Source organism: Mauremys mutica, chromosome 8 (genome assembly GCF_020497125.1).
Source record: "Mauremys mutica isolate MM-2020 ecotype Southern chromosome 8, ASM2049712v1, whole genome shotgun sequence".
Taxonomy (NCBI): domain Eukaryota; kingdom Metazoa; phylum Chordata; order Testudines; family Geoemydidae; genus Mauremys; species Mauremys mutica.
Window position 1 is genome coordinate 50,414,211 of NC_059079.1, and position 15,130 is coordinate 50,429,340.

A 15,130-nucleotide genomic window follows, 5' to 3' on the forward strand; every position below is an offset into this window, starting at 1 on the left:
GTTTTGCAGCATGAGCTTTCGTGGGTGAATACCCACTTCTTCGGATGCAAGCAGTGGAAATTTCCAGGGCGTTGCTGCTAGAAAAGACACAGAAGATGTTATATTCTTACAAGCTATATAACAGATACATTACTATAATGTTTTAAAATATTGCATAAAAGACCTCTAACTCTCTGGGTAATGTGGGTTGATATATGCATCCTCCTGATACATCCACATGGCTGGTTGTGTGGCAAATGTCAGTGTTTGACAGGTTAGTGAGGTTTGCTTTCTTTTGAGTTATGCAGCCATTAGTGTGATTCAGGTTTCTTTTAATATACATTGTGACATCAAAAAAAGGGCAGCAGAGGAGTACCTTTCACATTGTGAAGAGTGTGAAGAAGCAGCTCCTGAAGGCAAGGCTGTCTTGTTAAAATATTGTAGAGCATGGAAGATGAGTTCCCTAGTCTTTTATATACATATGGTTCCTATTCATTTGATTCTCCTTTTTTAGGGTGTAATAGACTTTGCCAGGAGTTGCATCTGCACTTTCTGCAATGTGGCTGGAGTGTGGAGTTGTTGGAAGGCGAGGTCCACCCTCTCAAACCATGGCTAGGGAGTGGAGCTGGTGTGAAGACCTCCCTTCCCTCTCATCAGCTGATATTGGCTGAAGTAGCCACTGCAGCCCCTTTCCAATGGTTGTACGGGTTACTGAGGCCCTCACGCAAACATGAATTTGCAGCACCTCTATGAAGCTGCACCAAACCTTTCCCACCCAGCTATAACCCTTTCTGTGACATACTGGATGTGCACAGCACCCACGTATGGTCACTCCGTCAGCAGACCCCAGTGCAGCCCCTATGCAGAGCTTAAGGGGTGGGGAGGCATTTTGCACCCTGGCTGAATTTTGCCCTTTAGTAAACAATGCTTTGTACATATATCAGAGGAACTCAAATCACTATGGGCCACACACTTCCACTCTCACTCACATAGAGTAGCACTTTACTATGTTATTAGTCCCATCGAATGACGTATGGAGTAAAGTACTACTAAGTATGAGGGGCAGTGGCAGAATCTGGCCCTGTCTAAACATTAATTAAGCATCACACCACCATAAAAAAGAAGTATTTTAAACAAGTAAACTGAGGCACCAAATGACTAAGTGTTATAAAATCTTGGAGCACTGACTCCCAGTTTTATTCTCTAATCAAAGCATAACTCTCCTTTGCCGCAACTAGTGCTGAGTTTGTTACCAGGACCACTCCTTTAAAATTTAACATGTTAAACAGTATTGGTGAACACCAAGTTGGATGTGCACTTAGCTGCTTGTTCATAGATAAATGGTACTGTCTCATTCTCCTAAGGGCTGGCTTAGTTACCTTCTTGGAAGCCATATACCTTTTTAAAGACTCTTCACACAAGATGAGATAGGGACTTGCCATGGGCAAGTAGTTAGGAATATTAGCAGCATGAATTTTAAAAAGAATCAGTAATCTCTGCATACTTTTTTTCCCTTTTGGTAGGAAAGCCTTGTTATAGGCTTAATTATCACTGACAAAAAATACACAGTTTCCTAGGGAAATACTACCTACTGATATCACAGAATTCAGTCCTGCTGCAGAGCTAGGAGGTATGTTCTCAGTGCACTTACAATTGGGTCATTATCACCATGGTTCTGAGTCTTAACTGACTGAAAACGGTAGGCAGTTGTCTCATTAATACCAAATGTTATAGTTTATTTCTGGGAATTGAAAACCCTGCTGCCCAGGGAAACCTGTGCCGTGATAATCCTTGGAAACAAGGCACTTGAGAATAACCTGCCTGCCTCACATCAGACTGGTTTATGCAACTTTAGTTCTTGTTTCTTGGGGTTTTGGGTTAATAACCAGCTTTGTTCTGTAATATTTTTATTATGTGAGCTCGTGTTCTTTGTGGACAATAGATATGGTGTTTATAGAACAGGAGTGAAACCAAGATGCTTTTCTTTCATCTTCCACCACTTATAAATTAGTCTTGCCACTGTAGTGTGTGCTGTGCATTACACTGTATGTATTATCCTCTACTGTTTATAGCTACCTTATACTGTTTACCTTCAGACTTAACAGTTCCTATGCAGTGTGTACAATTACAATTCTACATCTGAAAGACAATTACATACATTAATTTTCCCCTCCTCCGCCAGCCTTGATGCAATCACTGGAATCATGCTGGCGTCATAGAAGTAAATGGCAACACTCATGCCAGTTTAGGTGGCAGTGGGAGACTCCAATGGATTCAGTTTGGACCATTTGCTATGCTTGTAGTCATCTTTGTCATTAAAATAACATAAAAAAAAATGAACCGCTTGCACTTGGAGAAATACAGCAGTAAACAGTGGAAGTGGCTTTTGTAAATTATTATAATTTCATTTCCCTACTATTCCAATTCTTTCTCAGGATACACCCTCTGTTCAGTAGGATATGTATGTTTGTAGCAGGAATTTATATAACTACATCAATTTGATCACTGTTAACAAGCACCTCTAGAGAGGTAGAATTTCAGGCAGCTTCATTATTGGTCTTTTTTCCTTATGCACAACAATGCCTGACTTACATTTTTGTTTCACAATAGAAATTATTCTATGCCATGTGTAGCATGTGGTACCTAAGAATTGCAGGGTGAAGGGGTTTCATCAGAGGAAAGCTCTACTTTTTCAAAAGTCAAAATGACATATATATAATCAATATAATTTTGAGTGAAAGAGTAGATTGTGGGCCAGATCCTCAGCTAGGGTAAAGTGGTATAACTCCACAGGCATCAATGAAGCTACAGCAACTGAAGGTCTGGTTCTGTGACTTTAGGCACATCCCATAGCAAGGGGTAGGGCATACACTGCACCAACTCAGGCAGCCTGGGAAGTACTGTGACATGGAGACACATGTCCAAGTCACTTCCCTGTTTCATCCTTGTTCCAGAGAGGAAAGAGAGTGCTACTAATTGCTGCTGGCCTATACTTGCAGCACATTAAAACACTCCTGGTGGGCCAGCTCACCGGTACTCCCCTTGCACCTATTTGCAGGTACGTAACCCAAATCACAATCTAGCCCTAATTATTTGGACACACACACCGGGTTTGTTTTTGTTTTTTAAGTTTCATGATTGGTTATAAGCACTGAAGTTGAAGGTAATTTATGGATAACTATTTTGCCCTTCCCACCCAGACCTCAGCAAAGCAACTTCTGATGCTCCCATAATCAAGTCAGTGGTAATGCCCACCTATATTGAATTGCCTTGAATATCCATCTGAATGACAAATGAATCTGCAAGCACAAAATGAGAGTCTGTAATGATGCTAATTACTAACCTTCCTTAGTCTGATACCTCAAGAGAGCCAAGCAGTAAATGAGAATGAATAAGCATTATACATTTGGTCACATAAATCCTACTTTTAAAGTTATATTGTAGGGTCACCTTGCCTTAAAGACAAATGGGTTCAAAACCAACAGTCTAAGAATAACACAATGTGGAAAAGGGTCTTTAAAATTATTAACCATGATATTTAAAAAAATAGAATAAATAATACAATAATCACTGTCTCCACTCTTCTAACAGACACACGCTAGCTCTACTTGAGCTAGCATAACCAGGAGTTAGGTGGGCTTGTACGCTGGTGGCTAGCCTAAAACACCCATGCTATTTTTAGCATGCTAACTTGAGCAGGGTAGCATGTGTCTCTGTACCCATGCAGGGAGGCACCCTGCCAGCTGCAGTGCAGACATAACTGCAGAAGGTCAATGCTGCATACGTTCCCGGAGTGCTTCTAAAGACATTGAACCTGCCTCCAGACCCAATGGGCCTGAGTCTCCATTGCTCTGAGTATAAAATGGGCATAAGCAGCTAACAAATCAGAATAGCAGTGTTTTTTTTATATTCACTTTGCACAGGTTCAGGGCAAAGGATAATCAAGTGCAATGCCTTTCAGAGCTGAGGGGTATGACCCACAGCCATATCTACTTTGCAGGTGGTGGTGGTGGTTCACAGGCTACTACAGAACAATGTGTGTGTGAAGCAGCTTTTAAATGTAGGGGACTACATGGTGTTTTTAAGGTTAGCAATAGGAAGATAAAGAGAATCTCCTAATTTTTTTACAAGAGCTTTTTAAAGTACAATATTTCTCCTGCTTAAAAGACTTCACCTGAACTGACAATATGTAACTGATTTATCTAATGCATTTGCTTATTTTAAGTGTGGATCTTGAAATCAAGTTCCCCAACCTCATAACTTAGGCTCCTTCTCCAAGAGATCCTAAAGTAACATAGCTGGGGGAGATTGCAAGAACAGTGCTTTGTATTACTTTTGTTCTAGCTTCTCCTTTCTCTTTCTGCCTGCTCTCAGATGGAAAGCCAATCAAACTCCAGAGCCTAATTCAGTACTGCACCTGATATGAGATTGGAGCAGGACTTTGGTAGGGAGAGAAGGTAGCTTTGCACAACCTTTTCACCTTCTCTGTCTCAAAGGTGTTGGTTGCTTCTTTGGCCTCCCTGTGCAGACTAGAGAAGTTTGAGATGCTGCCCAAATTGCCAGTAGCCCCTCTGGCCTAGTTCAGCATCATAGAATAACTGTAGTACAGCAGCATGATAGCCATGGCCATAACACCAGCACACCTGCTTGCCAGGGAGCTCTTGCAGTGGGGTGGCATAGCGACAACTACACCTACTGAACCTCTAACAGCAATGGAATCCCCAGAAGCTGGGACTGACAGGTTTACACTGGCAGAATTGGTGTAAAGGGGCCTCAGTAATGAATTAGGCTCCATAAGAATCAGTTTATTTTTTGTTGTGTGTTGACTTTCTATTCATAGGTTAGGGATCCAACTTAAATAAAACAATCACCATTGTAAACAAACAAACAAACCTGAATTATACTGTTTTATTTTTGTCTTTCCATGCCTGTCATTAATTAAGAAAAGCAAAGTCCTAATTGCTGGAATTAACTCTACTAACTGCACTAATGTCTAAAGAAAAAGTAGTAGGGATTGAAAACAATTTGGAAACAAAACAACCTGAACTTTTGGCTCAAATGGAAATTGCACTTCAACTTACTTTCGGTTAGAAGGAGAGTTCAACTTACTGAACAAGCTAACAGTTCTTGTGCATCAAGATGTCAGATGGAATTGAAAGTAGAAATACCCAGGGGAACAGTCTCAGCCATACTGGAAACATCACAAGAACAGTTTTCTCACAAGATTCCTATCCTCAGTTATGGATTCAAGGCTCGATTGTCAGTTTACAGTCTATGCCATAGGGAGGGGCAGGAATCATTGTGCTGTCCCTGAAAAAGCTCAGGTAAAAACTAGTGGTAAGTTACCAGCTCCTGTGTGCAAGGAGGAAATGGGGCAAATGTGACTCCTTGCCTCAAAGGGCTGGTGCTGGGTATCTAAATTAGGTACCATCCTTTACACAGAGCTGTGCCTGAAGTCACGATCTAGCCCTTAACATAGTTTTACAAAGCTTAAAAAATATCTTCATGTTACTGCATAAAGTATGCAGAATTACTCACTTTGTCTGAGATTCTTTTCACAGCCATTAATTAAATAAACTTCATGTCCCCAGTCCCATCTCTTTCCTTCCAGTGCCTCAGCCTCACCCCCCATCACACAGCCCCATCTGGAATTATCGTGCTTTGATCAGTTCAGCTGTGATTTGACTCTGTAGTTAGACATCACTGGTGCCTCTGATTACAAACAGCTTGAATTTCTATAGGAGACTGGCCTTATTTTAGATCATCTCCTAATTGAAAGGTATCCAACAAGTTCAGGAGCTTTTGTAAGAAAACTTCATAAAAGGTAACACTAGAGTTCAAAAACCTTATTTTCTGCTAAGTTACACTGAAATAAATCAGGAGCCTATCCACTGAAGTCAGTGGAATTAGTCTTGTGTAAGAGTGGAATGAGTAAGATCAGAATCAATCTTCACATCTCTAGTGCAGAGTTTCCTACTGCTTTATGCACTGGTATGAGAATTAACTTTGGTGCAAGCTATAGGTTAACTTATAGTGAACTCACATTAACACTCAGCCATGAAGAAATGTAACATCCCTTAAGTTCTTGGGCTGATAAAGCTTATTTTAAGGAATCCTTTGCTATGGAAATGACACCAAAAAATTTAATAATACCGGTAAAATATTTGTAGTGATACTTTTAGCTGATAAAATGAGAGAATGTTGCATTGTCAGCATACAAAATATACAACCTGCTGATTTGGATGGGAGTTTCATTAAACAAACTTTTAATGCCGTAGCTTGTTTTGTATAATGTAGCAAATGGTTTTCCATTCTCTTGCCATTAGGTAACAGAAACCCGGACTGGTCCTCTTGGCTGCAGTAACTATGACAACCTAGATTCTGTCAGTTCTGTTCTGGTTCAGAGTCCTGAAAATAAGATTCAGTTACAAGGTAAGTAGGTGCAATTTTGTTATTTTTTTATGGAACAGGAGGATATATTTTTTTCTCTTTTTTAACCTTTGCTGCCCTCAAAAAAGGTCGTTTCCCTAATTTTTTGTCCAATAAGCACATTGTGGACAAAGTGAAGGAAGTGTCAGTAACTCATGTTGTGTTTGAACTAGAAAGAATGTCAGTACTGATCAGAAAATAATGTAAGTCTGTTAACATTTTACAGCCTTATTTAGCAATCAACCATGTATGCACTCTTTACCCAGCCAAAACTTCCAAAGTGTACACTGAACAGGAAATGACATTTAGGCCCATTATTACATCCTGGCTCATATTGAGTAGTCCCAATTGAAATTGATGGGACTATTTGAAGAGTAAATTTAGGCCACAGTTTTAAAGGTATATAGGTGCCTAAAGATGCAGATGGGCACCTGGAGCCAGATTTTCAGAAGTATTTAGTTGCCTAGTGAGATTTTCAAAAGAAAATAAACTTGTTAGGCACTTACTTGCAATTAAAATCAATGGGTGTTAGGTACCTATCTGCTTCTTCAGGTGCTTAAATATCTTTGAAAATCTGGGCCATAGAGTCTATGGCAAAAATACCCCCAAAAGGTTATATGCCTAATTCCCATTAAAATCCAGGAAACTGAGGCATCTATCCTGAATAATCACTTTTGAAAATCCCATTAGGTGCTTATGTGGATCTTTAGGTGCTTAAATCCTTTGAAAAATCTACTCATGCCTAAAACCCTACATCAGCAAAGGTGGCAGAATCTAGCCATTAATCATTGCTTTTATCAGTTACACAAGGGGTACTGTGTATAGATGTTCAGTATTATTGCAGCTAACAGACCTAATTGTAGTTGCTTTACTCATTTGAGTAGGCCCAGTCACGTGAGTGGGATTACTTGGTGTATAAAGGGATCAAGATTTGGCTCATTTTGCAAATTAAGGCTCCAGCCCTGCAAACACTTGCTGCTAATGCAATGTCTACATGTGCAAGTAGCACCCCTAATTTCCACTGAGCTGCTCAATTACTACTTGTATTAAATGTTTGCAGTATCAGGCCATAAATTGGCAAAATATACTATAAAAAAGTGTTCTTCAGTTATCAAGATAGACTATCAGGATTATTTTATCTCCCTGTTGAATATGTCCACATTCTTTTTTCTCCTACATCTGTCTGGCTAGCTGTTTATGAGGACATTAAGGACAGCATAGATTAAACATCACATGATATTTTTAAGGCATAATACAATTGGATAGATTATGTTATTTATATGGGGGCTCACCTCTTCCACTGTATCTGCAGAAATAATTTGCCATTTTGGAATGCTCTTTGATCACTCACATTTGTCAATAAAATAGGTAGAAAAGTGGTTATTACGTGAATCAAAGACAGATTTGATACATGCCATTGGATTAGCTTTAAAAATCATAATGTTATTGCTGCTTAAACTATTTTATATTTAATGTAGTCATGTTGAACAAAGGCTTGGGATTGCCTACTGAGATTTTCTTTTCACTTTGCAACTTCAAGGCTTTTCAGAAGTATGTTGATATGTTTACAATCATGCCTAAGTAACAACTGGTTTTAGCAATGGCATCAGTGTTCTCAAACCATTGCGATATGGCTTTAAACTTGCAAAACTATATAATATTATTATTTATTAATGTATTAAAAACAAGGAAGATTTTCCTGTGAACTTGAACAAGCTCCTGTATAGCAGAGGCATATATAACAAATAACCTGTTAATCTATGGACTAGATTATGATACTCTTCTTCACACTGAAAAGCAATTTGCTCTGCAAGTATTCCCATTGATTCCAGTCAGACCGCTTGTGGAGTTAGATACTTAGAGTATCACAATCTGGCCCCAAAGCTTTGGCAAATGATTAATATTAATAAGGTAGCTGGCTGTATTTTATTGTTGCTGTTTAATATTGTAACTAGCATGACTGACAGCCATAACTAAATTAGAATTCAGTAATTACCATATAATCATGCTACTCATTGGCATCATGCAAATAATACTCAGTTATTATAAAGTAGATCTTAATTTCCGGTTGCAAGAATTCTGGATAATTACATATATTAAAAAAACAAATAAGATGTATTTAACTGTGAAAGTGTGTATTGCACTTTCACTTTTTCAGAACAAGGAGCGGGATTTTCAAAAGCCCCAAATAGTTAGGAGCACAGGGAGATTTTTTCAAGGGCAGGGGCACTTAGCCCCAACCCCCACTGACTTTCAGTGAGAGTTTGGGGCCTAACCCTGATTTGTGCCTCTGAAAATTTACCCTACAAGTCTCATTGACCTTCAGCAGGACTTGTGCTCCTAACTCACTTAGACATTTTGAAAATCCCTTCTGAGACATACAAACCAGTTTGATGGTAATCATTTTGGTCCTGATCTAATATCTCCTGAAGTCAACAGGAATCTTGGAATAATGGATCTGGCCCTGTGGACCCAATCCTGCAAGGTGCTGAGTGTGCCCCCTTGAGGCACTCCCAGTGAGAACTGGGTTCTCAGCACTTAATAAAAACCGATAGCAAATCTTCAATTGTATTTTGTGCAACATCATAGAAATACAGTTGACTATGAATCATCATACTTATATTTTTGCAGCATACTATTAAGACACTAAACACCTACATTTAAATGATAACAGAATGAAGCATAAGCATATAAATTAAAAAAAGGGTGGTGGTTTTAGCTCACAGTTTCTGTTCTTCCTCATTTGTCTTCACAGCTTTATGGACAGAAAAGGAAACAACAAAAATGCATTAAGGATAATGTGCGACTACACTTTTTTTTTCCCCGTTTGCTTCCCTTTTCCCCCTATCCTTGGTTTCTCTACATCCATTTTTCCAAAGTTTACATTAACTGCTAATATCAAGATTGTAATTTCACTCCATTTTTTTTGCTACTGAAATGCCCTTATGACTCTGGCTATTTATTCATCAATTCTTAACAATGCAAGGTTGATATAATCCATCCCTCACACTTTTTTTTTTTTTTTTTACTGACAGTCTCCTCAGAAGGAAAGAACTCCAGTAAACCTTCTATCTGGAGAGCACAGGTTACTAGGATTGATATTCTGCACTCAGATGGAAATAAGGAATTCATCTGAGGTTAATCCTTGAGAACGAAAAATACTATATAGTGGGAATGCTAGACAGATGGGTAAATTGACCTAATTAGGCCACATAGTTTCCTTCTGTATCTAAAATGTTACTTTGTCAACATGATATGTAGACTGTTGAATCAGTTTGCGTCAACCCTATCTCACATTTAAATGAGGTTATTCCTATTTTATTTTCTAAAGGTCTTCAGCTCGTCCTGCCTGAATATCTGCAGGAGCGTTTTGTGCAGGCAGCTTTGAGTTATATTGCCTGCAATTCAGAGGGGGAGTTTATCTGCAAAGATAATGATTGCTGGTGTCAGTGTGGCCCCAAATTCCCAGAGTGCAACTGTCCATACATGGACATTCAAGCCATGGAGGAAACCCTGCTTCGCATAAGTGAAACCTGGAATGCTTACAACAGCGAATTTGAAGAGTCAGGTGTGATCTTTTTAAATATTTGTATTTGTGTTACTTAACATCACAGAATTTCCTTAATGAGGGGTGAGCAGTTCCTTTGAAGCCCCTGGGACTATGTATGTGCTTAAAGGTAAGCATATGCTTCAATGCTTTGCTGGATCTGTGCCTTACTCATTATAACTCCTTGATCCCTATAGGACAAATGCTACCCCAACCTCCAATGGTGGTGAGGGCAGTGGAATTATTTTTGGATTTTGGCAGGCGGCTCAGAGAATACTTATCTCCTGTAAGTGGTGAAGCCGAGCTCCATGAGGGCCCTTTCCATGGCAGCGTGAATGACTATATGGGAAGGGGAGGAGACAGATCAGAGAAGGGTCAGCATTGGCCAATTCACTGTTACATAGATTCTAAGTCTTTCCTTCTGCAGCAGAAATACACTAGAACTGTAGCTGTCACTACAGCCCACCTCTGCTTTGCAGCCTTAAGTGGAAGATTCCTTTCACACTTCCTACCCCCACACTGCTGTTGAGATCTGCTATACCCAGCTGGAATATTTGGGCTGGTCACTGGGGATTGGATTTGCCCCTAAATTAACATGGACTTGTAAGAATTGCTACTCCAAACGCTTCTCTACAATGCCATGGGGACTGTTTAAACTGGACTAGTTCCATCTCATTCCCCCACCACATTCTGTGTCACACTGGCTTTTTTTCTAAACATCAGGGTTTGTTTCACACACCATTTCCCTCCTTCTCATCCCCAGGACTTCCAGTCCCATAGAGAATGGAAACTGCAGGTAAAATTGGCTTCTGAACAACTGTTTTCACAACTCATTCACTCAGTATTATCAGGAACAGCTGTCTAGCCAGCTGGCAGGAAAAGGAAAGAGAGCTCGGGGAAAAAAATATCAGGCCGAAAAATAGAAGTGAAGGGATGTGAGGGAGGAGTAGAGAAAAGTGGAAATTGTAGAATGAAATAAAATGTATGGCAGACAGGAAAGATATAGTCTGGGGGTGACAGGACTGAGAGAAAAAAAAGGCAATGTAAGAACTGGAAACTAGCGGAGAAAAAGACTCAACACTAAAATGCTTGAGTATAAATGGAGAGGGGGAAATTTATAAGTACTATGTTTTCTATATTAATTGTTGTAATGAAAAATACCCTAATTTCTCTTTGACCAATCAGAATTAATTGAGGCTGGGGAATTCAAAGAAGCCTAAAGCTGTTAATCATCCAACTCCCACTGACTTTCAATGGGATTTGGATGCCTAATTCTCTTAGTCTCCTTTGAAAATGTCAGCTCAAGGCGCTAGCACTGGTCCTGCTCCTGAAATGAGGATGTGGACCACGGAGTTCTGAGAGGATGCTATGAATCAATCATTATTTAAAATATTCATATATTTGTTTGTTGTTTTTTATAAAGCATCCTTCTTTGAAATTCCTCCATTTTGACATCTTTGTACATTTCTGAACTCACACCTTCACTTAGAACATTATACATCAGTACAATTACATTGTAGGTACTGACAAGCTGTAGTTTTGCCTACCCATATATTGTCCTGTTTGAATGGGAGGTGATATTGGTTAGCAATTCAAGAAGGACAGATGAAGCCACCTGGCAACAAGTGCCTTGATGTGTTTCTGTCTGAAAATATTTTCCTTTGAGCTGCATTTTATCTGTAGATGACTGTACTTCTTTGAGTGGCCGCTCTTGGGACATGTGCTGACTTGTGCCAATGAATGGTGGAGCCTTCTACTAGTAGTGTCTGTTAGAGTTCTTGTTCATCCCATTTTGCCCCTCCCCTCAATGCTCTAGCATGTTAGTTTAGTATTAAGTGTTTGTAGTTAGACAGTTATAGTTACTGTTGTTAGCGGATCCAAAAACCAAGAAGTACGGGTTCAAGAGATGCACTCTATGTCCTGTTGCCTTCCCAGCACTGGACACTCTCACTCTCTGTCTGAAGTGCTTTGGAGAAGGGCTTTCTCCTTCTGGCTGCAGAAACTTCACAGCAGAAGCTAGAAACAAGAGGCAAAATAGCCTTCAGTCCCTCCTACTACAGAAAGCCTCATCAGTTAAATCTTCCAGGTCAGAGATTTCTAAGGTTCCAGACAAAATGGATAAAAGCCTTGAATCAGCTCCAGTACCCTACAGTTCCAGGAAGCCTTCTATTCTAAACTATCAGGATCTAGCTCTAAAGACTGGGCACTCTCTGATTAAACCCACAGATTTGATTCCTACAGGGTACAAGTCCATGATGGAAACACGTCTGGACAATTACCAATCTGTGACTGAAACTCCAGATCCAAAGATCTGAAGAAGGGGGAAAAAAGTCAAAACAAAACACTTGTCAGTACCTGGGGCCACTCCCTATACTGGGGACTCAGTCTCTTGGACCATGAACATGCAGACCTGAAGAAGGGATTGGAGTCATAAAGATATGGGGTCATCTGACCATCCTTTTATGTCAGTTGTTGGATCTGAATACTACCCCGGCACCAATACTGTCTGTTGTTATAACTGCACAATTTCACTCCAAACTGCACTCCTCAGATTCTGTTGGATCTTTACAGAGACAAGGAAAGAGACGCATGGATAATGAAGCCTGCAGTGTCTCTTCCTGCTCACAAGAAACAAAAGGTAGATAACTTCACCACCTGGATTGTTGCTTATGCTTCCCCTCCACCCTGACCCGAAGACCTACTTTCTCTCATAGGAGAGCTGTATCACCTCTTTTGTAGATCCCCACATCAGTAGTATCTCCAATTGTCTCCTTGTTGGATCCGGGATATTTAAAACATGTCCCCCTTGCTGAAATTGGTAAAGATTGATGTAGAGATCTATGCATGCTTTTAGTAAGCATTATGTGATAGATATCTAAACCAGATCAGATGCCCATTTTGGCAGATCAGTTCTTCAATCCTTATTTAAATTAAGGCTCTTTATCCCCCCATCCTACTCTGATTACCGTTGACTAAACCTTCCCAAGTGTGGGACTATGCAGAGGACACTCGAAGAAGAAATTAAGGTTATTTACTTGTTATTTACTTGTTCTTTGAGATGGACTCTGCATATCCACCATTCCAACCCTTCTTCCCCTCTAAGGAGCACTAGTGTCATTAATGGTGGAAAGCACTGAGGTGCATTAATGGTGGGAAGAACTGAGATGACAACTGCTACAGTGCTCCCTTTTATAGCCCCATCCTGAGAATGTGCTGGAGTGATAAGGGGAGTCATGAGAGTGGGGTCTCACAAGTGCTTTAACAGTCACTAACAATAGAAGGCTGGACCATTGAGTACATATTCCAAGTGTGGGAATATGCAAAGTCCATCTCAAAGAACCTCAGTTACAAGTAAGTAACATCCCTTTTTGTTTGTCTCAGAGTGTAATGTATTAAGGTGCTACATATCATATCTCTTATGGTACCATGTTGATTTTGCTGCTGAATATTTAGGTCAATGACAAGTTTCCCAGTAAAAATAATGGTCTTTCCATAGCCTCTATGGTATTGCAGATTTTCTTTTGTTGCTGCATCTTACCCAAGCAGTATTATTTATACTGCAATAGCACCTAGAAGCCTCACTCATGGACTGGGACTCCATTGTGCTAGCTTCTGTACAAAGACTGTTCTTGCCCCCAAAAGAGCTTACTATCTAAACACCTCTTCTCCTTTTGTTGAGAAGAATAAAGTGACTTCATTTAATAAGGCAGAGATGCATCAGTGTGGTTATGAATAGCTGCTTTCCCCTGGATATTAACCAACAGGAATGTTTCGGTTAGTTATTTATCAGGAGTCTATTTTAATAAATAATGTCAATGAGAATTACTGAACATCAATGGGCAGTATCCATCTAATAATACATGTGGTATTCTAGGGGGAGGGCAGCCCCTTACACCAGGCCAGAGAAATATTGGATAGAAAGACAGCTAAAACTTAGCTTCAGCTCTACTCCGTGGAATTTATTGGGGTTACTAGCGAGATAAAGACAGCTTGTTTAAATGAGATCCTTGAGTCACACACAGTTAAGTTTCACTGCAGCAGTAACAACCTTGGGCAGTCCACCATGAAGGAGAAGATTATTTCCCTAAACAACATGGATGCTTGGGAAGATCTTTGTGCCCCATTGGAGTCTTGATAACTGAGTATAAAACCTGTTTTTTTTCCTATGGACTGAGCAATACACAATTCAAAAATACCCAGACCTCAATAGCACCTTCCCTCCCAACAGATGCAATCAGCGCCATCTCTCAGCTAAGGGAGAGCTTGGTTGAAGTCTGAAAGTAGATGAAGAGCAATTCACTGACGCTACATCCAGGAAATATCGAGTGAGGGGAGAGGGATGTCATTTTGAACAACTCAACACCTCTATAACCCTTATATCACCACCCATCATTGAGGGAATCTGGCCAGAGATTATTCAAACAGTCTACAGCTTTAGTATTCACCTGGACTTTTCACCACTTATGTATAGTCAAAGCAATGGCTGCAAATATACCCCTTTTTAATCAATATCTGGAAAGCAGGCTACTCTATCCCCATCAAATTCAGACTTAGCCACACATTTGTGATGTCTAGCCTTATAGTTTTCAGTATCTCGGAAAGAGATTACTAAATGTATCAATAGGACAAGAAAGAAGTGAAACCCACTCACAGTGCACTCTCAGTGTGCAGTGAACATAATGTCAAGGGAAAAATCGCTAATACTGGAGCCCTACATTTATAAAAAATTGGCAGTTCAACTATATTTAAAATTGTGATATTGATCTGCATGTCAGTTTAACATTAACACAGCATGTTGGTAATTATTACTAGGTTTATTCCTTAAACAATATGAGAGTAGATAAATTATTAATAGGAATTCCATTAAACCATTTCCATCGACCCCTCACACACCCTTATCTCTTCAATTTATTTCAATAAATGTAGACAATATAGTGAGATATGAGTGTCTAAATCCCTAAGGCAATCTTTGAAAATCTCGGCCTTACATTTTTTGAATATTTTGTATAAAGACATACACTGAAAGCAAGGACAATATAGGTGAAAAATGTCCAGCATTTGGTACTGTTCTGAATCTGGGGGGAAAAGTGACAATGTTTGACAGAAGATAGTGGAGTTTCTGTGGGGAATGACAAAATCTGCATAAATCATAAATCATATTACTAATTTCCAACA

General features: G+C 39.7%; 1 protein-coding gene across 3 annotated transcripts in view; it reads left to right on the plus strand.

Moving 5' to 3' along the window:
• Positions 1-15,130, plus strand: part of BRINP3 (BMP/retinoic acid inducible neural specific 3) — a 319,206-nt gene that overhangs the window by 229,231 nt on the left and 74,845 nt on the right. For all 3 annotated transcript variants that reach the window (XM_045026029.1, XM_045026030.1, XM_045026028.1), the window contains 2 exons: positions 6,306-6,411; positions 9,740-9,976. In XM_045026029.1, coding sequence (XP_044881964.1) covers positions 6,306-6,411; positions 9,740-9,976 — 343 coding nt within the window. The remainder of the gene's footprint in view (positions 1-6,305; positions 6,412-9,739; positions 9,977-15,130) is intronic.